Here is a 23,422-nt window from a genome sequence, read left to right on the forward strand (position 1 = left end):
ACTCCCACTGGAAGGAAATCCAGACACAGGGGCCAGAGAAGAACCAGAGTCTGACCAAGCTCCTGATTTGGGGTAAAAAAAGACCAGGAGACTGCAGTGCTCTGTGTCTTGCACAACTCAGGCACAGCCTGGAGGAACACAGGGCAACTGCATGAAGCTGAAGTACTTGTGATTCCATGCATGTCATTTACTCATCTCCTCTTCCAAAGCTGATTAGGGAAAAGAAGTTACTAAGTTTTCCTAATCGCTCAGAGTTGCTCAGAAATGCTTCTGCTTAAGGCATAATGTGGCCCTTCACCCAGCTCAGGCTCTTGCCAAGCACTGAAATGCAACTAAACACTGGGACTTGATTGTGAAACCTCTGCTGACAGGTTACAACAGGGCAATGCATGGCAGTTAAGCAAAGCATAAAACTATGTCAGTTTTTAAAATCTAAGACAATAATGGAATTAGTTGATGGGATTGACTATGATGGACCTTTAATTTGTTTCTTCTTCCTTCTCCAGAAGAAAAACACCAAAAAGATAAAAACTAAGATTGATGTTGAAAGAATTCCAGCAATTAGTCCCGTGAAATTCTGATCTTGCCGGATCAGCACTTTTCCGATAACTGTTGACAAAACTTCTTGCTTCCACTGAAATAACAAAGAAAAAAAAAATAGTGTAATGATTTCCAAAGACAAGTAAGAACTAGATTATTAGTACTAAAGTATGAGCTGATATATCGCATATGTATTAAATCTTGATTTTGTGATGCTGTACTGCAATAAGACCCTGTGAGGGGAGAAATTGTTTTATTGGTGTATAGGAAAACAGACCTTCAAGACATCTGGTAGAGACACAGCTCTATATTTTATACATTGCACACACAGCATGCACTCACATGCACTCTGGATAACAGGGTTCCCCTGTTACCAGATGCTTCAAATTCAAAATGTAAAATTCATACTTTTACTCATATGGTGCATGGAATGGGCCTATGGCTATATGGGCTGATATGTACATTAAAAAAATAGCCCAACTGCCTTTAATGTATGTCCTTCTGGCATAAATGTACTGTAACATCAAACTCACTCTCTTGTTGACAGCATGCTTGCATTTTAATTCCCAAGGTCATGTGAGCCTGTCCCTTGCCAGCTTCTAGCTTGCTGACAGTTTAAAGAAACAAAACTAAACAAATAACTAATCAACCCCCAAAACCAACAACCAAACAAGCAGCAAGCAGCTAACAGGGAAAAACTGTTTTAGGTCACACAGCACTAGCTCAGTCAGTTGGAATGCATTTGGCCATCTTTTCTCTTCCTTCTGTGGAATTCATCCCTCTGGGTACTGTAATGATGGATTTGCCCGTCAAAAGAGCAAATTTTCTTCTTCACTGGGCAGACTACAATTTCTGAGTCTCCTTGCCAGTAAACAAGTAGAAACCTTGTTTAACCCCTTTATGTTTTGTTATTTTCTGTGCATGAAACATGTCACACATATCTGTTTCTTAGAAGCTAAGGAAATATCACAGAGTAGAACTAATTGAATGCAATGTTGGATATGTAGAAATACAACATATTAACTGAATGTAACCTGTGCACAAGTATTATATGAAACTAGGCACTTAGAAATCTGGGAGACCTACACCAAAAGGAGAGCTGCATCTAATTTTATAGTTTGCCTGATATAGCCAAGAAAATCAATACTTACTTTAAAAAAGAAATTAATATTAAAATAAATTACTAGTTACCATAATAATAAGTCAAATTAATTATTACTATTTAGTTAGATTGCAGTAGCACATAGGAATATCATTCATATCCCAGGAGCCTGTGAGATTAATGTCTTAAAGACACAGAAAAAATAGATGTCCTTGCTTCAAAGAGCTTACATAGATTTTGATCCTAACCCAACTTACATGACCAGCAAAGTCTCCACTGTTTTCCATGAATCAGAGTGCAGTTTCATAATTTAAAGGTAATCCCATTCCAATTTCATTTTTATATCTTAAAAAATACAAATGTATTGAAAGATTTATGTCTTATTCTATAAATTAGCATGTCTATAATTTAAATTTGCAGTAGCACACTGAATGACTTTAATGAGACCAACTTTAAAGCAATGACTCAATCATTTGTTCTAAGTGTCTTCTTCTTACAAAAAGAATTGAAATGAAATTATAAAATGCAGACAAAAAAATTATTTAGGAGAGATTTGATCCTCTTGACTGCAGCAGTTTTTGAAAAAAGGGCTTGTAAGTTCCAAACTAAAAGTACTCCATTATAGCTTCTCATTCTTCCCTACATGTTTCCTCTTGTGTTTGGATTAATAACTATAATTTTATTTCTATGCTTAGTTCAGGTCCTACTTTGTGCCTAGGGCTCCAGAAACTTTCCGTACAAACAAGTACTAACAATAATGACGAACATATTTATTTTAAAATAGCTGATATTATTTGAATTTGCATCCCAAAAAAACAGGGATAGAGATATCTCTCTAAGCACGGGCTTAGGCTTAAATTTTATTTAGGCTTAAAGTTTATTGGTTCAACAGTGACACTGTGAATAATAATAAAAATGGCATTAATATCTCTTGTGTGGTATAGTTGCCTCACCTCTATATTTAGCTCACTGTTGGATTTCAGGAGATCACTGGGAACCGTACACAGAATTGATTCTGACTGCAGGAGAAGGTTTTCGCAGCTTTTGTTTCCAACTTTTAGGACCTCGCCTTTAACAGCTTCTGAATCAATATAATTTCCCTTGGAAAAAAAAAATCAATTTCATATTACATAACCATCTTATAAAAGTGAAGTTGTTACAAGCCTGGAAAATATTTTTAATGAAAAATAAATTGTGAAATAAAGGACTAATGAGAATTTACACTGTTTGTCAATATGCATGTATAGGCTTATTTCATGTAAATGCGACTTTGACAGAGGAACCAGTGTAGGATGGTAAACTTTACAGATAAAATCTGCTGTCACTCATACATCTCATACAGACTTCTGAAATTGTAAATGTCTGAGGGATTAATCCTGTTAGTCCTGTTTAGATTTTTGCATAATTTGTTCACGAAAGGACACATTATGTAATGCTGTTGTTTACACAAAACTGGCATTATATTATCCACAAGCTAAAGGCATCTCAAACATTTTGTTTTGCAAGTGGTTATGGTCGCAGAAATGAAGCTTTCAAAAATAAGTAGTTAATTAAAATAATAAACAAGTCTGTTAAAATCATGTTCCACAGAAAAAAAGGAAAAAACCTTGGTTAAGAGGAGGCATGAAAAGCACACTTCTTACCCAGAAAAACTGCTCACATCCCAGACTTGGATGAAAAATTATTGCTTCTGATATTGTGACAGTAGAATCCAAAGGCCAAGTTTAGGATCTTTTGTGCTCAGGAGTGCATCTCTATTTAAAGCTGCCCTAGCCCATGTACAGCCCAGCTCAAGATGAAAGTAGAGGCATATTAAGTGGGATCAAAGGGGAGAAAGGAGTATAGGACTAATAGAGACTATTTATATGGGGTGGATCTGGGAGTTTTCCATGAGAAAGGATCACACCTCACACAACTGTGAAGACTTGTATATTGGAAAGAAAACAAGAATCCCATTCTGAGGGACAAAAAATAATCTTACTTTGGCATATGTTTTAAATCTTCTTCAGAATGAGAATGAACTCTGGAAAAATTGTAATAAACGTATAGGAAAGCCAGCTTAATGTCATACTTGAATGGCAAAGCCACACCCCAGGTAAATGCTTTTTAATTGCTGGCCATAAAAAACCATTTTGCACTCTATCTTCTGTCTAGTCAAAGCCATTCTGTTTGGTGTTAAGTAATAAAATATTCCTGGGCCAGGGATCATATGAATCCGTATTGCTTTTTTGTTTGGAGACTTGTGGCAGGTTGTGAGCCATTCATGTTCAAAACTTTCCTCTGAATAATGCACCGCAAAAAACTTGAATTTAATTCTTCCATCTTCAGGATAAATATATTATCCTGGAGAGTGTGGTTGAGTGGTCTCTTCTTCTACACCAAAGCCTAGAATTTTTCTCCACTGAAACTGATGGAAAAATGGAAAAAAAAATATCCTACTGATTTTTCCTAAGGTGGTCTTTAGCCAGTTATAAAGATGGTATCTTTTACCTACTCCTATGACCATTACGTTACCATTAATATATCGATTATAGATTCAAATATATTTGCTATGATATCTAAATATATTCAGAGTTTCAAAATGCTTTCAGCAGTGGTTTTGCTCTTCTTGGGACAACAGAATTTGCCTACAATTTTAAGAAAAGGAGGAAACTGGCTACTGTGAGAAGTGGAAAAAAATATTTCCACTTTTCAAATGTGTATTACACCCTTCTTGGTGAGCAATGCCCTTGAATGCAAGCTGGAGAAGTTAATCTTCAAGCTGTACTGGGTAACTGTTGCAACCCAATCTGATAGCACAGCCACCTCACAACTTTCAGAGAGATAGGAATAACTTGGGTAAAACTCTAAAAGCAGCAGAAAACAGTAAACAAAGATGTGGAAATTCTGAGACTGGTGTCAGAAGCATTTTTGGGGCTCCTAAGCAAAGTGAGCAGGTTGACTTGAGAAGAATGAGTAATTACTGCAGCTGCAGAGGTTTCTCTTCAGCTTTCTCAAAAATATGACAGTTTCCATATTGCTCTCTTGGGACCAGGTTTTGAGAGTAGCAATTTCCTATGTGATATGAAAGAAGACTGACAAGAGAGTGACCTATAAGGAGGCAAGATTTCCTTACCATTGTCTCATAAAGAAAGTGTTGCACTGGCTTAAGAATAGAGTAGACAATATAGTAAGTCTTGTCCTACTCTGAGTTTTAAGACAGAAGTGCCAGAGCACGGCCAAGATCTCAGTTGTGCATGCCAGTTGTTACACATTGAATTACAACTGTGATATTCATTTCTCTAGTGGAAGATTTGTATTTGTAAATATACTTTAGTTTCTGGTGGCCCATGCCTAGGCCTCCTCTGGAACAATGCACAGAGTCCCTGGACCATATTAGTGCACAATGACAACCCCAGAACAGACCAGGCTCCTGAGCTAACAGAAGAAAGATGCTTTTCTTATTTATTTGTTGCTTAGGGTTTTTTTTTGGTGTATGTGTTCTTTGGGAGGAGTCTGGTTTTTCTTTGTTGGTTTGTTTGTTTGTTTGTTTTCACAGCTAGGATACTCTTGGCTGTCAGCAGCCCAGCTTGCAGGTCTGGATCAGTGGTTTTTGGAGGAGCAAGTGGACTCTGTATTTTTCAGCAGCCTCGGCAGTGAAACATGAGAATTTCTCCTGCCCTGACAGCTTTCCATGTTGGCAGGAGATGGGAGCCCTTCTGAAGGGGTGTCTTCACGGTGTTGAAGCAGAGAGTTGTCTGGTACCATTCTGTCATGACCCCTCTGACTGATGCATGGTGGGCACCAAGAGACTTCAAAAAGCCACATAGTTGGCAGAGGAAGACAGTGTTGATGTGGGATGTTGGGAGGCTGTCACTGAAGACAAGGAGGGCTAGCATTTGTGGCACACAGTGCCCTGACTGTGTTTTAAATAGAAAACCTAATGTTTTCTTGTGTATAACATTTTTTTACAAAAACATCTTGTGGTCATAAGGGGAAACCAAACAGAACATTTCAATCGGTACCCACTGTCATTTGACGAAAGCCAAATATGTCACACCAGATTAGTTAGATTGAAAAACTTGTGATAAAGGTTCCCTGCGCCCCTCTGAAACTAATTAAGAAAGAGATAAAAGAACTTTGGTTTGGTAGAACAGACTGTTCACTGAAGCAAGCTGCCATTTAATTTCATGCTGAGCTTGCTTAATTACTCCACAAAATATGATCATGAGGGATGAGGCATGTAAACTTGTGTGTGTGTATTTTTGAATGTGGGTACAGGCGAGGGAAAAGTATTGCCAATATGGCTTGTAATGCTCTTTTGGCTCCTGACTATAATTTATGAAAGTTGTCTCACAGTTTTGATAGAAGCACCCCACTATAACTAATTCTATTTAGAGGAAGATGCTAAATTGGTGCCTGTTCATGCTTTGTTCTAGCAGCCCACCTTTCATTAATGCTGTTCTCCAGCTGGTTGTCAGGAAATAACAAGGACATTAGGCTTAGGGAGACGTCTGTCTTGGGTGCCATCACCACAGGTCAATACTACAAAATTGTGACTTTGGTCAGTTGTCACTATGACAATCCTCAGTCAGCCTTTCTTATCTAAATGTTTTTTCCCCAGCAATAAACACACCAGAGATTTCTTCAGGGAGAAAAAAGAGTAAGCAAAGTAGACAGTTAAAAAAACAACTAATTTTTGACCCTCTGTGTCTCTGAAGATTATAGAAAAAGTCCTCATGGACGCACTTCCAGGCAGAGGAAAGACAAGAACACAACTGGGAACAGCCAGCACAGGTTTCCCAAGAGTGTATTTTGCCTGCCCAACCTTCTAGGTGGATAGGACTGGCTCTCTAGATGAAAGGAGAGCATGGACGAGCAGGCCTTGGTTTTAGCAAGTTTTGCAGCACAATCTCTCCTGGCAATGAAAAAAAAACTTAGGATGGTATGGACTGGATGGATGATATAGAAAATGAGTGAAACATATATTGGACAGAGATCAAATTTTTATTTATCAATGGCTGATAGTGGAACCAATACTGCTTAAAATCTTTTGAGAGCTTGGACAAAGGGATAGGATGCACTGTCTTTGAGCTTTCAGATTATATCAGACTTAATAAAATTACTGATATGCTGGACCATAATGTGAAATGAAACAGCAGGATGCCACTTTAGTGAGGAAGGCTCAGCACACATTTTAGCAGCAGCCAAGCCAATAGATTGAAGGTGATTGTTCCACTCTGGTCAGTAGTTGTGGAGCTGAATTGTGAGAATTGTGTCAAGTTTTGAACCCCACAGAAAGAGAGGTACTATAAACTGTATGAAGTACAGAAGAGGGTCACTGAGCTAGGAGGGGAACTCAAGCATAAGATAGACCATGCAAGGCTAGTGGAGCTGAGTGTTTTAAAGCCATAGAATCTCCATTCTTAGAGATTTTCAAAACTCATTTACACAAAACCATAGGCAGCCTGACCTAATTATTAATTTAGCCCTATTTTGAGCAATGGGGTTAGACTATGAAGACCTCCAGAGGTTCTTTCCAATCTACATTATTCTGAAATTTTTCCCAAATTAGTCCCCTTTCCAACTGGTTGATATGCATGATTTGGAAAATACTGGAAAACACTGCTGTCATTGCACAGAGGCAGTGAGCCATGCAGCAGCTATATATTCCCAGATCTGTTGACCTGCACACAAGAACTCTTTTTAGCCTTTCTCCATAACTGAGCAAGAGATTTGCTCTGCATCAAGGAAGAAGTGATTGTATGGCTAAGAGCTCCAAGTAGAAAAAACAATGTAAAAAGTAAAAATCAGACCAATTACTCTTTGGCATTTGCCTAAACACTTTGCAGAGATGAATTAATATGCAGAGTTTGACTGGAACTCAGCATGGCTGACAGGAACTCTGAAGTAATCCTTCTGATGTCTTGCAGCCCAGAAGTTGGCCCACTGGACCATGTTGGATTCAAAAACTTTAGGGCTTCAAGATTTCTTCATTGTGATGGGGGAAAAGTTTTGGCTTACAGAGCTATGCAGGAGTGACACAAAGAAATTACTTAAGCACTAAGACTGATTATCTTCCATAAAACATTTTTATCAATTATATTTTATATAAATTATAGATATCTATGTAAATAACATATAAATTCCAATAAATTTTCATAAGCATTCAGTGTACACTAGAAATACCCATATTTATACCTTTCCTATTTAATACTCAGAAAAAAACTAAACTTCAAGAAATTGAACTCTCACAAAATGGATTTGACTTTCTCTACAGTACTGTAGTAGAGAGCAACCTGTGCTATCGAGGACCCCAACTTCCTAAGAGATGCTTCTCAGTGCTATGTAGGCTACTCTCAGTGCACTTTGAAGAGGCATTCAGCATCAACTGCATTTTTCATGGATCCATAAATATTTAGGCTACAGCAGTGGCTGATCCTCATGAGTGACTTTGTGCACAGGCCAGGGCTTCCCTCAGCTCAAGAGAACTGAAGAAGCCAGACCACATCTTTTGTGAGGCAGGACACATAACCATGTGACAGTAAGAGCCAGGGCTTGCACACAGACCACATACTTCATGTTGTGGGCTGCTGGCCATGTCTAATCCTAAACTGGTGGTGCAGCTTACTGCAATCAAAGGCTGATGCAGCGTGGTCCTCCCATGAGGACAAGGAAAGCCCCTCTCCCACTCCACCTGATGACAACAACCACCCTGGTACATGTATCTTTGTTTTCAGCTCTTCATCTTTTAAATGGTGAGAGCCAGGCTCGGGTGAATGCAGTACTGAACACATTGCTCCCTCTGCCCTCACTTCCTTGGGGCTTCCTTTATTTCATCAAAACGTCTGTTCCACGCTGTGCTGCTCATGTGCACTTGCAAATAATTGAAAAACTTATTTCAGCATTTCTTACCTTAATTTCCAGAACATTTTGGTTGCCTCTTGAGATGAACACTGTCTTTTCAAAATGCTTAAATACAGGATTATTTACGTAATCAAAATCAAAGTACAGGGAGCTGACACCATCAAAAATAAAGAACACTTTGGTCACAAAGGGTGGTTGGAGATTGAAATCTTTCAGTGAAGGTGTTGTACAGCAGATTATCTCTGAGCTAGAGCGGTGGCTACATGCCTATAAGAAAAAAAGAGGTGATTGCAGTATGTACATGCAGAGGAAGTCACTGATTAATGCAACTTTCTTTAACAATACACATATATTGAGAAAATAAACACCAAGGGTCTTGTTCTTCTTTAACCAAAGCAAAATCCTGATCAGTGCTACACAGCATTTATGTAGAGCTGGGAGAAAAGTATAAAAACTTCATGTCAATGGTGTTTGCACTCTTGTTGAGGAAATGTTCAAGTAAACAAGCTTCCTGGCCTTATTGTTCACAGCACTTTTAAAGTAAATATTTTGCAGATAATTAATGGAAAATGATTTCCAAAGCCAAGGACCATCAGGAGCCTAGCCTGGTGTACTGAGCAGCTGTAGTTCAGGTTGCCTAACCTGTCACAGTGACTGCAACATGGATTTCTCTTTCTTTTTCACTACCGAAGCAATAGTAAGGAACCAGAGGACAAGGTAAAAGCCAGCAGTACTAAATGGAAGTGTGGAAAACAGAAGTAAAGCACTGTTTACCCACATGCACCTAAGTTGCTGTTTCCAGAAAGGCACTGTGGACTCTGTGAGAAAGGGCTTTAGAGCCAAAGCCACTCTGGATTCTGGGTCACAAAAGCTCAGCAAAGTGTATCTTCTTTCTAAAAATGTATATTTAAGGTCCCAGATGTGTGGCACTTGGTGCTGAGGTACACAGTCATGCAAGCTCCTGCTGAGAGTGTTGGCTGAGACATGCTTTTCACTGTATCTTGGACCAGCAGGGATAAGGTGTTTCCCCTCACTGTAGTGCAGGAGCTGCCTGACAACAGGCACAAAGCCACACCTGCCCCTCACTCTGCCACTACACCTCATGACAGCCTGCAATGGGGGAAAGCTGCTGGTGCACCCCATGACCAGAAGACTCTCCAGAGGATGCTCTGTGCTATGGGAATGTGATCCAGTACAAAATGCAGGACTTGTCTGAACTGCCTTTGCAGTTGACAGAGGGACAAGGGTTCATCTAGAGTGGATTTCATCTGATCCACTTTAGATAACAATCTAATCTTTAATTACATTAATGGTGCTTTAGAAGAGTCAATTTTGTCTAGACTGTGAAGGTTTCTACAGGAGTACTTTGCTTATAATGTCAGCAGCACATCTACAAGCACCAGTGGGAGGCACAGTGTGTGCTGGACTGCAGAGTGGTTGTTTGCCACTGGACTGTGTGCCCCCTTCCCTGTGCCTGCCTTTCATGCTGCCTACCAACTATACGGTTGGAGGACTTCTGGCACAGAGTTGCTTCAGCTCCACACATGTATTTCTCTTCCAACTCTACAAACCTCCTGTAAGTAGTCCCTTGTGCACTGTGCCCTGAGAGCAGATCAACCTTTTTACTTTTTTTACATATATAAAGGAGTGTATTTGATGTGTGTCCCAGAAAGAATGGGGCTAAGCTCCTCGATCTACAAGAGATTACCTTGGAAGATCAGCAATGCTCTTGAATACCTTTGTGCATCCATAGAAGGCCAAAATACATATTTTTTTTGTTTTGTTTTTCAAAATAGATTTGTTCTCATTATCAAATGCTGCTTGAAGAAGCTTTGAAATTAGTTTAAATTAATGCAACGTAATTTTGCTGTTTCACATCAGTGACATAACCACTCAGGCTGTATCAGCTATATAGCCACATTAGCTTGAAAAGTGGGATTAAATTAGCTATCTGAAAATCAGGGCTTTCTGTTATCACCAAAGCAATTCATGTTTGTGTGAATAATATTGTGAAATCTTGAATCTGACAAGGGAAACATTTTCAACATTCTGAGCATAACAGTTTTAGAGCTCCTGCGTGTCTGTGAGCTATGAGTTCGGCACTCAGTTAAATAACTTAGTGGAGCTCTCTGTGATGCTAACGGGACTTGCACCTGTGTGTCCAACAGCCCATTTATATCCCTAGCAGAAATTTAGAAATATTTGTTTAACCTCCATGTCAACAAGGTAAACTGTGGGACACAAGGCAGATTTTTGGTGCATTTGCTTACAGTATCAGATTGTTCTTTGGAATATGTTGTTATACACCACTGACCATATCTCAGGCTTTGTTCTATCACATAGATCTAGAAATAAATTTCAATTAGTATGGAAATAATAAGATACATCATTAGTATAATGGATGATCAAGCCATACTTTTCCATGATGTATAAATATTCATTAATATATCTATCATATTGTGTCAATTCTTAAAAAGGATTACTAAAATATATATAATTATAAACCCAAGTAATCATTATATTTATTTGATTAATGTAAATTCATTAGACTCTTTATCTACTGTAGAGTAGTGATGTCCATTAAATGAATAGCAGTGGTATTCATAACTTTGTTTGTGGCTATCTATTAGAATCAGATACTTTACTTTATCAGACTGGTCTCTGAAGCAGAAGCTTTCAGAAAATGATAAAAATCTAATAATACTCTTTGGAGGGGATGCAATGTGACTGATTGGTAAGGTCAAGAAAAATCTTATTTGCAATGCCCTTATTGGTACACGATTTGACATGACATTTTTACCTTGAAATTGGTTTTAGCAATTGAAGAATATGACGGTTTAGTTTTCAAGAAATATTGGATTGAGGATCTCCAAGAAAACCCCCCTAATTCAATCTATTGCCTTCTCAATTAAAATACTGCCTATCACCCAGCACCTTTAACTTTTATTTAATTAAACTTTAAAGTACATTCACTTTAAAAGCTAAGCCTACATTTTTCTTGTGACAATAATCTACATCTGAAGACAAAGAGGAAGAAAAAATATAAAAATTATGGAACAATTCACAAGCATAAGTAAATGCTATACCCCAAAGGGAATAATAATCCATTGCACAATGCATATGACTCATCACTTAAGGTATGTATTCTTGTTCCATTTACAAAATATGACCCTTGAGGCAATTAATTTAAACCTGACCTACAGAACCTGAACTTCAGTGCCCAATTCAATTCTTTTTCATCTGATAGAACAACAGGAAAAATATGAGGGAGGATCTCTGAGTTCCAGAGGTCTCCCAGCAGCTGACCCAGATTAGAAAGGGGCAGTTGGATGTGTATTACAGGATCTGCAGCTATCAGAAAGGAGAAAAGGGCCAATTTGTTCTTTCATAAAAAGTAAACTTTTGGAGTTCCAGTGGAGAATGAAAGATGAATGAGTTTAAAGACAGACCTGGAGACTCTCCAACCATCCTTGCCAAAGGATGATTTCTCAATAGAAAGAGAAGAAAATACAGGTCCAACATGAAGAGAAGCCCATTCAGAAGAATTTTTTGTGTAAAGCAGTGACACTCAAGCAGCATATCCTGAGGGTTTTCCAGCAAACTCACTGCCTTTTGCTGCCATTTTGGGTGGTACAAGGAGTGATCCTGATGGATTGGTAGCCTTTTTATTTTAGTTTTCTCTTGGATCAAGGCATGAGAGATCATACTTCTAGTCTATCAGATCATCACACCAGAAGGTAGAGTAAAATGTCTCTTGCTCTCGGGTCTGAGAGCAAGCCCTTTGCACAACATGATCAATACTGACTGGAAGTCCAAATTCTTCCCTGGGCTTGGATGGTCAATGTACCTTGTAACACTGGAACCCTGGTGATTTCACACAGTGGCTTTCCCCTGACATACCCTGCTGTACCCTTGGCAGGAGATGTGCATGAGCTACAGATTTGGCACAGAAAGAAAGATGAATTTTCCCCTTCACTTCACTAGGCTTCTGTGGCAGCTTTGTGCCATGAAGTCAACAGAGATAGAGGATCCAAGCCTAGGTGTCTTCGGATAGGGACAGTAATCACACAGTCACTACCCACACTTTACAGGGAATTTGTTTCATCATTATTTCATACATCTAAGGTGGACACTCATTGCTGAATTCTAGGCATCTTGATGAATATGAGTATGGATTGCTTACAGACTTGTAACTATGGAACAAACTTTACAGCCTCTTAAAATTTTCCTGTAAAACAGCAGGAAATGGCACCTGACAGGGAGAAATTACAAAATGCTGAAGAACATTCCAAAGACTAGATACGTGAACAGAAGTGAGAAGATTTCTGTATTATGCATTCTTTAGAGTTCTTGGGAATTTATACAGCACTGCCTAAATTCCTACTTTTTTCCCTAGTCAGAAAAAATGATCAAAAGAAATCATGAAATAGAAATTAAAAAGAAGCACATTGCAATTATTGAAACATAGGGCTCAATATATTTTTTTCACCCATTGAAATAAATTCAAAGAAGGAAAAATATATTATTTTGAAAGTAGTATTAATATAAAATGTAATATAAACACAACAAGTGTGAACAGAGTACTGAACAATTTCAAGGAAATCTAAATACATGTGAAAAGAATACTGTAAAATGGAAACAAGGCATTTTTTGCTCTATAGAAGAAAAATTTTCAGAGATACTAAACTACAAACATGAAAGCTGAAAAACTCAAATGTTTCTTCTACAGGGGGCTGGCATATTGCACCCAAAACTTTTCAGTCTCCATGAAACTGCACTTCTTATAGGAAGTTCTTCCAGAAAAACTTTTGTATCAGTTGTATCACTCACCTCTTACCACTGGGATGGAAAGAGGCAGAGAAAAGCAGATGCCCCAGGGTCTGCTGGCTCTGCTCCTTGAGACTTTGGGATGCAGAGCATGCTCAACAGCTCCTGCTGTTTACAGAAATGACCCTCCACCTACATTGTGACTCCATGAGGACTCCAGGCCACAATTAAACATGAGGACGGAGAGCTGACAGGAAAAGGTAAGACCCATTTTGAATTGGGCACTGCTATTTTTAGGCAAATGGAAAAGGGTCTGAGAAGTGGGGGAAAGAATGAGAAGAGCTCTAGGAAGCAATATTTATCAGGAGAATTTGGAGTGGGGTTTGGTTGTTTTAATGGGAAAAGAGAAAGGCTGAATCATAATTTAATGCAAATATATAAAATTAGCAGGAGAGACTGATAATCTGTTGCTTCTATCCACAGAGGGTTAAACAAGAAGATAGGTAATTAGCCACAGGATTTGGGTTAATTATTACAAAAAAATCTTTCTAAACCACTAGGCAAGCAGGTAGAGCAGCTCTCTCTAAAGCTTGTTTAAGCAAGATTGTGAAATTTCTTTCACAAGGAGCTTTAATAGCAGCCTAAACAAGTATCTGTTAGGCAGTGGTCTGGTACATTTGCTCCTGGCGCAGGAAGTGGGCCATGCTTCACTGTTGTGGTCCCTCCCAGCTGTACTTTCCTTTGATGCTTTGGGATGTGTTTCAGCGCTGGCTTTGGTTTTCCCAAGAGCCAGAGTTTCTGAATGCTGACAAAAGCAGCTTCTTGGAGGAGGCTAGTGAGAGAAAACTGAGAAGAAAAAGGGATTAAATAACAATTTTAAAAAATGATTCATTTAGCTATCCTCTCCCAAACTAAGGAAGCAAAAAGGTATATAACCTCAGCTATAGCACTTCTTGAGCAGTTCTTTGGTCTGTTCAGTAAAACAACCTGTCTTCTCCTTTATAAATGGGATAGTTGGTCTAGATCTCTGCTGGAAATAGTTCCTCATTGTTGTTTATTTTAATAATGAACAGATGAAATGTTGGGGGTTTTTGGTATATCTCCCATGCAGAGAGCCCAGAACTTCCAGTTCAGGATGGGTAAGACTACAGCCATAGGCATCCACCACCAGAAATTTCCTCAGTTACATATACAATCTTGTTTTGACATTTATAAATCTTCCCTTTCTACCTGAGAATTAATACTCTTCCTTTAGAAGTATGCTTGAGGTAGAGAATAGTGGCAGAACAAATGGATGCCACAGAGGCAGAGAAGGCAACTGAGTGCTAGAAGCCTTTAATTTCAATAGAGCAAAAATAAATTGCTTGGGCAATGTCAAAGTGTAAAACACTCTGGATTATAATCCATTTGGGGTTACATTCCAGCTTTTGTGCAGGGAGAATGAACTTGTGTACAGTTGCTCATGCACGGGCACAATTTTTTACAGATCATCAGTGGCAGATTTGTTTGTTGGCAAATATCTAACACACTGCACGGTATGAAAAGAAAAAGAATAAAGGAGATAATTCTGACTGACTGAGTCCATGTCTTTTTTCAACAGCAGATTAGAGGCAGGATGAAAGCAAAACACTGCTCAAAGGCAAGCTTGCTCCCCAATATTTGGGAGAAAGAGTAAATTCTATGGTGTTTGTTGCCTGGATTTGCCAGTCACTTTTGACAGTGGATTTTCTTTAAAACTCTAGATCTTTCAAATCTGTTCAGATTCTAAGAAGTCCTAAATATCTGACAAGGTATGCAGTATCAGGGCCGGAAGAGAAGTAATATTGCATATTCCCACAGGGGAATAGAAAAAGCAAATAAATTATCTTTACGCAAAGCAAAATCTCAAGAGTTGATTTCAGCAACAATCTTTTCCTTCAAAATCCTTTTTGCTTAGAAATAATTATGCTCACATTACTAAAAATCTAATAAATTTTGAGTTTGGTACATGTCACTGAAAGATTTTATTTTCTGACTGATGGGTAAAGTGACTTTTTGATAACACTTAACACTGTGTTTCATTGGAAAGGAACTGATTTTTAGATTAAAATCTGAACCCATTGAATTACAAGCCACGACTACATGCTGCAGAAATTCAGGTCCTGACACTCATAATATTATACAAATTAGGATCATGAAGAATATGATGACCTTGAAGCTATGAAAGACTGCAAATTTGCAGACATACCATTTAAAATGCATTGAGCAAACCTAAGTCTTATAGTTAGAATTCAATTCAGGAAACAGTGTATGATGATCATTAGAAATAAGCTAAGAATATGAACAGTAAGTAGCATGTCATAAAGAGTGTAGGTCAATTTAGCTTCAGTTAGACAAAACAAACCTTACAGAATAAGAAAATGTTGGAGGTACAACACAAATATGTAGACAAAAGCTCACAGAAGGCAGCTTCAGTAAAATAAGATGACAAATGCCATCTTTGCCCATTAAGAATTAAAGGAGATCACGCGGTCATATCTGTGTTTAGATTTGGACACTGTGTAGTGTCAACTCAGGAAGAAAAAAAAAGGACACTTACATCTCTGACTGACATCTGTTGTTTCAGCAGAGGTACCCAATTGCAAGAGCCCAAACCCATCTTAAAACTTAGTTGCTGAATTAACAAAGTTAGGACAGATTTCCCCAACAGAGATTTCGACAATCAGAAATTCTTAAAAATAATACCTACTTATGATTTTATATATTTGCTCTTCCTCTTCCTTTGATATATATCCATAGTCACCACTTGAATATCACAGTGGTGCCTGAACTTGTCATGTAATATGACATATCTATATTGCACTGCTATGTGTTTAGTCACTGAATTTGCATTGTTAAATAGAAATATATAAATCTTCTTATCAGATACTGTACTAGCCTTATTTCTTTGGAAAAGGTTTATTGGAAATGGTTGCTTTACCCTCACCTTAATTTCAAATTTGTTTTGAATTTTTCCTGTACTGTGAAAACAGACTGTGCAGAAAGCACCAAAGTATCAGGAGAAGCCCTAAGTTTCAAGGCAAAAGTCAAAGTATTTTGGCTGAAAATTCACAACCATTCACCACATCAAGATGAAAAGATAAAAGACTGTCTTCTTTAAGACTCACCACAGAGAAGTTCATTCCTAGTTTAGGTACAGTAATCACCATCTGAGGAAAGCACACTGAGTTCAAGTTGATTCCCTGAGCTGTGATTGTACTTCCACCACTAGGAAAATTTAACAGTAGAAGAAAAAAAATAAAAGGAAGGAAAAGAAAAGAGAAGGTAAGTAGGATAAATAACTGCTGTGATAATGTAATGTTAATTACAAATTATATTTTAGAGTAAATAATAACATACAACCAGAATTAGGGATATATATTGGATAAATACAAATACATAGCTTTAAGCAGTGAGATAATTTTTCTGGGAAACAGATTTTACATTTACTATAACAACTAATTAAAAAAAGAAAAGAAAAGAAAAATAATTTCTAAAACTGTGATGAGCCAGGGTATAAAACAAATGTGTAATTTTTAAAAGAGGACACTCTTTTTGTACTTTGCATTTGCTAACTTACTTCACCTGTGTCCAATGGTGCTGAAAAAGGTGTCTGTTCTACTGCTGACATTTTTTTGGCAAAGGCAGATGGCTTGGATTAGAGCTACTGAGACCATAAATATGTCACTTGAAAAAACACACATACTACCATACATATATATTCATAATGTTTATATAGCTCTGGATTTAGACTATTTTAAAATCCATTTGCTCTCCTGAGTTGGCTGACTTGTCACATTAGATGACTTTCCTCAGCAATCAGTGTAATGTCCAGACACAGCACAGGAGACACACTTAGCTGTGCAGTGGGTGTCTCAGCAGGACATTGCAGGTAGGCTCAGCAGCAGCTGGGAGTGAAATCCCAAAGAGAAAAGAGACACCCTTCCCCCTTCTCCTTCACCTCTGAAAGGAAATGATTTGCCCTCTGCAACTGCACCATAATAGAAACAATTGGCATGGAAGATAGAGATAAAAATGCAATTTCTTTTGATAGATTGCTGAGCAGTATAGCTGTTCTTTGTTCACATTGCTTTTTTTATTTCTATGAGAAAATTTTACTCACCTAAGAAAAGATTTGGCTGGATGAATTTTTAAAACAACTGGATCTTCCCTGTATGTGAAATGGCTGCTTGTGTCTCGAATAGCTTCATCGATTTCCATTCTCACACGAAATTCCTGGGGAATTTGCTGTGCTGGAGTGTAGCACTCCACAGTGCTTGCCGATATGCTGGGAGGACTGAAAACAGATTGCTTGTCACCATTATAAAACATGCATGTGGCTTAAAACACTGTCTTTACTGAACCCCAACATTGCCTAAAGATCTGTTTGTAAAAAAATGTCATTGATTTTCCTGCTGGATAATCAAATTGCAACAAGTAAGCATGACATACAGTAGAAATTGCAACAGCATGGCTTAAACTCAAGATTAATCTTAATTCAGTTGACTTGCACCTTGCCTGATGGAAGGTGTGTTGCCTTGGTACTGGTGACAACCCCATGAGCCCCCGAACCCTGCAAAGGCAGCTTCCAGCCTGGAAAATAAGAGCACACTCCAGGATTAAGGAGAATGATTTGATCTGCTATAACCAAAGGATAATGGGTCTTTCAAATCCACAGGACTTGCTCTATGTTAAAAGCCTCAAGTAAGAGTGCTCGTGTGGGTTGTACCAGATGCCAAGGGGCAGGCAGAGGGCAAGGAGAAAGAAAAAGGAGAAAATTCAAGAAGAGCTGGCTGAATTCAGCACATTAGCAGAGTCTCTGGGATATTCATGTTTCCCTTGCTATCATGCTTGGCCATGGAAGTCTTCTTCCTCCTACACTGATCTCAGTGGGTGCACAGGGGGATCCTGAAGTTTGAAGCACATGAAATGTGGCCAGAGGGAGCAGGGCACAAAAGAGGCAAGAGTGGCAACTGACTGGAGAAGTATATGCAACTCTACCAGCTGGTTTTAGTGATTTGGGCCCAAACACATCCATAGGCCATTCAAGTGAGGTCGTTCTCATAGAATGTAAGAGATAGTCTCCAAATTAGATAAAAGGGACATTTGCTACAACTTCTGAAACTTTCCAGAAAGGTGGGGTTCACCATAAGGGGTAGTGATTCATTCATCTGTATCTGGAAGCTTTTTAACATCTCTTAAAGAAAAAAACAAAACCTTCCTCTAGCTGCTCACAGAACTGGGGAAAGCTGCCTGTTTAGCTAGAGAAACACCTGCCTTGAGAAATTGGTTAAGACCTGCAGAGAAATCTCCAGGAAACTTGGCTAGTGAGAAAGAGGGGGGCTGGAGAGGCTTACTGGATGTCTCAGCTATTCCTCAATACCTAGAGGTATACCTGACCAACATCTGTATCTGAGCTGGCTGCTGTCCCACCCCATAGTAGATGTTTCAAATTAATAATTCCCAAAAGGTTTATATATTTCTCCATTAGTTGACCAGTTGAGATGAAGACACCAAGAAATGCAACCCTAACTATTAAGGAACAGAAAATATGAAGATCTTTTTAGTGATCAGACTTGAATATCTAAATCCTTTTTCTAGATTTAGTCAGACTTGGCTGATTTGATCAAGAACATACAATAAATCATTTAGCAGTAAAGAATAAATTTAATCTCTCCTGACTCTGAGTCATTAATTAACTAATAGGCTACTGTTTCCCTAAGGGCTCCACAAGTGTGAAGTTTTACCACTATGACCTTCCAGAATGATGCTCAAATTTCAGAGGAATTGCTGGATGACCTGTTTCTGGAACACAGTGGGTCAGATTCTGCCTTGTCCACAAAGGTGACAATTTTAGAATCGCCCTGCTGTTCCTAAGCACAGAACCAAGTAGGATTTGTGCCATAGTAGAATGGCTACCCAATTCAGAACTCATCTGCCACATGGAGAATCTGTGCTTGGTATTTAACATTTATATACAGCTGTGGTTGAAGGCATTTCCACACAGAACACATCAAAGGTTTGTGACTGAGCTCCTACTGGATCCAGTACAGAGCCACAAGAAATTCTGGCTTAAACCTCCAGAACAATTTTCTCAATACCAGCAAAATATGATGCTGCCAAACTGATGCTGCCTCTGTTTTGTAGGCTGTTCTCTGATAGCAGTGCAGAAATAGTGCTCCTCTGCATGGGACAGACATTGTCACCCTGGTCAGGTTTCCACCCAACCAGGCAGTAAGAAATGGTAACTGGTGCCCACTGCCTGTTCACCGGCAGCTGCTGCATGAACAGCAGCTCTTGCTAATACAAGAGAGAGGGCTGACTGTGTGGGAATCAGGGTGACAAAAATGATGGGAAATAAGCACTTTCTTGTCCATTAGAAGCTGATTTGACACTTCTCTATGCAAGCTTTTAATGAGGTTAATGAAGAGGAACTGTAGTCTCTTCTAGAAATCTTTCAAGTATCCTAAACTCACAGTACTTACTGCTTATTGTATAAATTCCCCAATAAGTGACACAAAGAGAGGAAAGAAAATGTTTGAGTTTGGTTTTTTATCTCCAAGGCTTTTGATCAAGACATTTCAGTATTAAAGGCCTTGTGTTTTAGTTAGTACATTACCTTTTCAAAGTGCATGGCTGCTCCCCAACAAAAATCCTCATGGATTTCCCACTGTCTAGGTATTTTCCAGCTACAGTCAGCAATGTTCCTCCAGATTTGGGGCCATAGCTGGGAGATATACTTGTTATTACAGGATTCTGAAGGGACGTAAAAATAAAACCAGTGGATTATAACATTATTTTCAAAATGTAAAAGGAGGACTTAAAACATTTGTTAGCATTTCCATGAAGTAACAATAAAGCCAACATGAATTTACCATGCTGGATTGGACTCATGAGGAGTCCCTAACAGTTAATATTGAAGCTAATTCTGACTATAAAAGTTTAATCTAGTGCTTACCACGTATGAAAATGTATTGAATAGTGTTTTGCCATGTCCAACAGAAACACTACTGGATATATTAAAACTTGGACTTTTTGCAGCAGGAACTGTGCATTCCAGCCTTTAGAAAACAAGGAAAAAATGGGATTACATTTTTTTTTCTGATTGATTTTTTCATATTAAAATAGCACCACTTTAAATTCATAATAATGGGGAACCCATACTAAACAGATCACCAATCTATGCATATTAAGGACATTTCAGAAATAATAGCTAAAAGAACTGTAGCCCTCTTCCTTAATAATAAATACAAATGGTGTGGACTTTATAATACTTGGCCACAGAAAATAATTTTAGTATATCAAATACTTTTCAGAAAAAAGAAACATGACAGAAAAAACAAATACCTCTATTCAATGGCTAATGGATTTATAAAATTTTTCCTTTAATATCAAATTTTGGACAACAATTGCATTAGAAAAAAAGCATAATATACACAAGTTTGTTGTAAAAAATTAAATATTACCAAAAATTAAACTTGAACTTCTGCAGCACCATGTGTCAATATATTATATTACATTCACATAGTCTCATATATAATCTAGTCTCCTTAAATCATCTTGTTTCCACTGAGACAGTTCAGAATAGCAGTTATGAGAGTGCTCAACACTTCTGGAGCACTTGCTGGAGTATCTGCACTGCTGTGTATGTGAACAGCAAAGCTGTGCCACAATTTGTGCATTTCTTTGGTAGTAGAGAGAGGATATTCACTGAACTTGTATTTCTGCAAGATAACAATCACAGTAACCTCTGTCTTAAACTTAACCCATTATTATCCCTCTGTCTCAGATACTTATTTCTGAGGAGGAGGAGAGGTGCAGTTGAGGGTCATAAGCTTCTGGATGACGAAATACCTGCATCTTCTCACACTTCTCTCCAGCAGCTTTACAGATCAGGAAGACAGAGGTGACATGACTTAGCACAGCAGGATCCTGGCCAAAGGAACTGCCCCCTTTTCAAACCTTTGAATAGATTCATTCTTGCCAGCTTCCACAGATGTTGAACAGCAATTCACAGACAGATTAGAAAAATTGCTGCAGGAGCTATTGGCATAAACTAGATTTATTTCATCTCCATTTTGAGCATTATTTTTCTTGGTGAGTTGATTAAACCATTGGATTTTTTCAAATTTGAAATTTCAGAATCAGAGATGATACTTATAGGCTGAACATTTGTATATGCAAAAAAATCCATACCACATAAAAAACATCTGTATAAATGCAAATTAATATTTTAGGTTTCTTACCTATTTTTGTTGCTAGATTTCACTTCCAGAGGACAAATTTGTCCTCCAATGTGGACTACTGTACTTTTTAATTCAAATCTGTTATTTTTGCTGAATCCAAAGTCCCATCCACACAGTGTCAATTTTGTCCCGCCTTCTATGGGAGCGCTGCTTGGGAGAATCTGTTAAAAAAAATATTGTTGAATTAGTTGAATCAGGTTTTCTTGAACTTCACTTGGTGATAAAGAATGGGCAAAGGAATAGTTTTAGAAAAGCATTTCTTTTGGTAGACTATGTCCTAGCATTCATCTTAATTGTTCTTCACCTTTCATTTGTCACATTATGAGCTTCCTATGACAGTAGCAATAAATAACAAAACCTATACTAGAAAGCTTTGAAAGATAGTGTTTAGGGGCACTGAACAAGCTGTGCATTGTAATAGTCTTTAAATCCTGCAGTTCTTGTCTTTCACATCTTATTTCTGGCGTGTTAAACATACAATATACTTATTTTGTTAGAAGCTGAATGCTGAACACAAAAGAGCCCCCAAATGACCGTTTTTTGTCAGCTTGATGAAAGTTGGGTTCAGAGTGAAGTATCTTCAAAGACACCATAATCCAATATTGCGTTGACTGTGATAAAGTTAACACGACTTCTGCTATTCTTTCCTTAAACATTTTACATTTGGTCACCTCTAATTCCAAGTTAAAAATAAACTGGTCCTCAGAAACACTGAGACAATCTACAAAGGAAATAATTTTTTTTGTGTGTGTGAGAGTGTGTGTGTGTGTATTGTAAATTGCCCTGTAAAATATAACAATGGTGGGAAAAATGCAGGAACACTATAGAAGTCCTACAAAACTCAGTAAAAGTACCAGTTAGTACTGTCAGTAAAAAAAATAACCCAAAGCCACCAAATAGAAAAGATATTAGTTCAGGAATTATGAGGACTTCCAACAATACTGCACAATTTTGCAAACATACCAGTACCACTAGACAAACAAAAAAGAATGAAAGGAATGAGAGACTGAATTTATACTTGTGATTATAGTGCCTAAGTATCTTAAACTTAATGCTTTAGTGATAATAATTTTGCCCCTAAAATGCAATACAGCTGTGTCCTTCAAAGGACCCAGCTTAATTTTCAAGCTGAAAGGAAAGTGTTTGAGTGATACTTGGCTATTATTTCATCTGGAAATCCAGTAAGACAGCACATTTCTTTTCAACTCTGTTGTAGCTATACTTCAAGACTCTCACAAATGAACTATTGTAGATTAGAAAGGCAGCTGAAGAATACTTCAAAAGAATTATACCATATATTATATATGGGGACATTTACTGCCCTCATTAGAAACCAGACAAAGAGTCTGACTTAAAATGCACTGAAGCCAGAAGGAACCTTTTCTGTTTTGAAGAGCTTTGAATCAGCTCTCAATGAGCAAAGAGGGAACCTATGCAGGAACAGCACTTTTGTACAAATCTGTAAAAAAGGAGTGATACTCACACAGCCCCCTGACGCAAAACTGCAGCTATGAGCTCAGAGCCATTCTGTGCCCACAAAATCTCTGCTGTTCCCAAGTGTAACTTTTCCTTGTTTCTTTGGAGTTTTCTTCTTCAAAATCAGGATTTGACTTCAGATCCTAGTTTTCCACTCTGGTCAATATCTCAGCACATTATCTATTTTTGAAATAACAAAACCCTAGCAGAAAATGAAGTTGCTCTGTAGGAGTACAGGATGTCCTGATGTTTTGTACAATACATTGACGTGTGGCATTTGAAGAGTTTGAAATGTAATCCACAAGTTAGCAAAATAAGGGCTTCAAAAAGCCATAAGAATAAAAACTGAAGGTATCAAACACATTTTTAGTGATCTTACATGGTAAAAGAGACTTGTGGTGGCAACCCATGTTCCTTAATTGAGGGG

The 23,422-nt window shown here is 38.0% G+C and overlaps 1 protein-coding gene across 5 annotated transcripts in view; it reads right to left on the reverse strand.

Moving 5' to 3' along the window:
* Positions 1–23,422, reverse strand: part of MET (MET proto-oncogene, receptor tyrosine kinase) — an 89,502-nt gene that overhangs the window by 15,746 nt on the left and 50,334 nt on the right. For all 5 annotated transcript variants that reach the window (XM_021542605.2, XM_021542607.2, XM_021542603.2 and 2 more), the window contains 8 exons: positions 21,520–21,680; positions 20,232–20,334; positions 19,893–20,029; positions 17,397–17,570; positions 16,402–16,501; positions 8,537–8,755; positions 2,596–2,742; positions 478–634 (listed from right to left, as the gene is read on the reverse strand). In XM_021542605.2, coding sequence (XP_021398280.1) covers positions 478–634; positions 2,596–2,742; positions 8,537–8,755; positions 16,402–16,501; positions 17,397–17,570; positions 19,893–20,029; positions 20,232–20,334; positions 21,520–21,680 — 1,198 coding nt within the window. The remainder of the gene's footprint in view (positions 1–477; positions 635–2,595; positions 2,743–8,536; positions 8,756–16,401; positions 16,502–17,396; positions 17,571–19,892; positions 20,030–20,231; positions 20,335–21,519; positions 21,681–23,422) is intronic.

The sequence above is a fragment of the Lonchura striata genome, chromosome 5 (genome assembly GCF_046129695.1).
Source record: "Lonchura striata isolate bLonStr1 chromosome 5, bLonStr1.mat, whole genome shotgun sequence".
In the NCBI taxonomy this organism is placed as follows: Eukaryota; Metazoa; Chordata; class Aves; order Passeriformes; family Estrildidae; genus Lonchura; species Lonchura striata.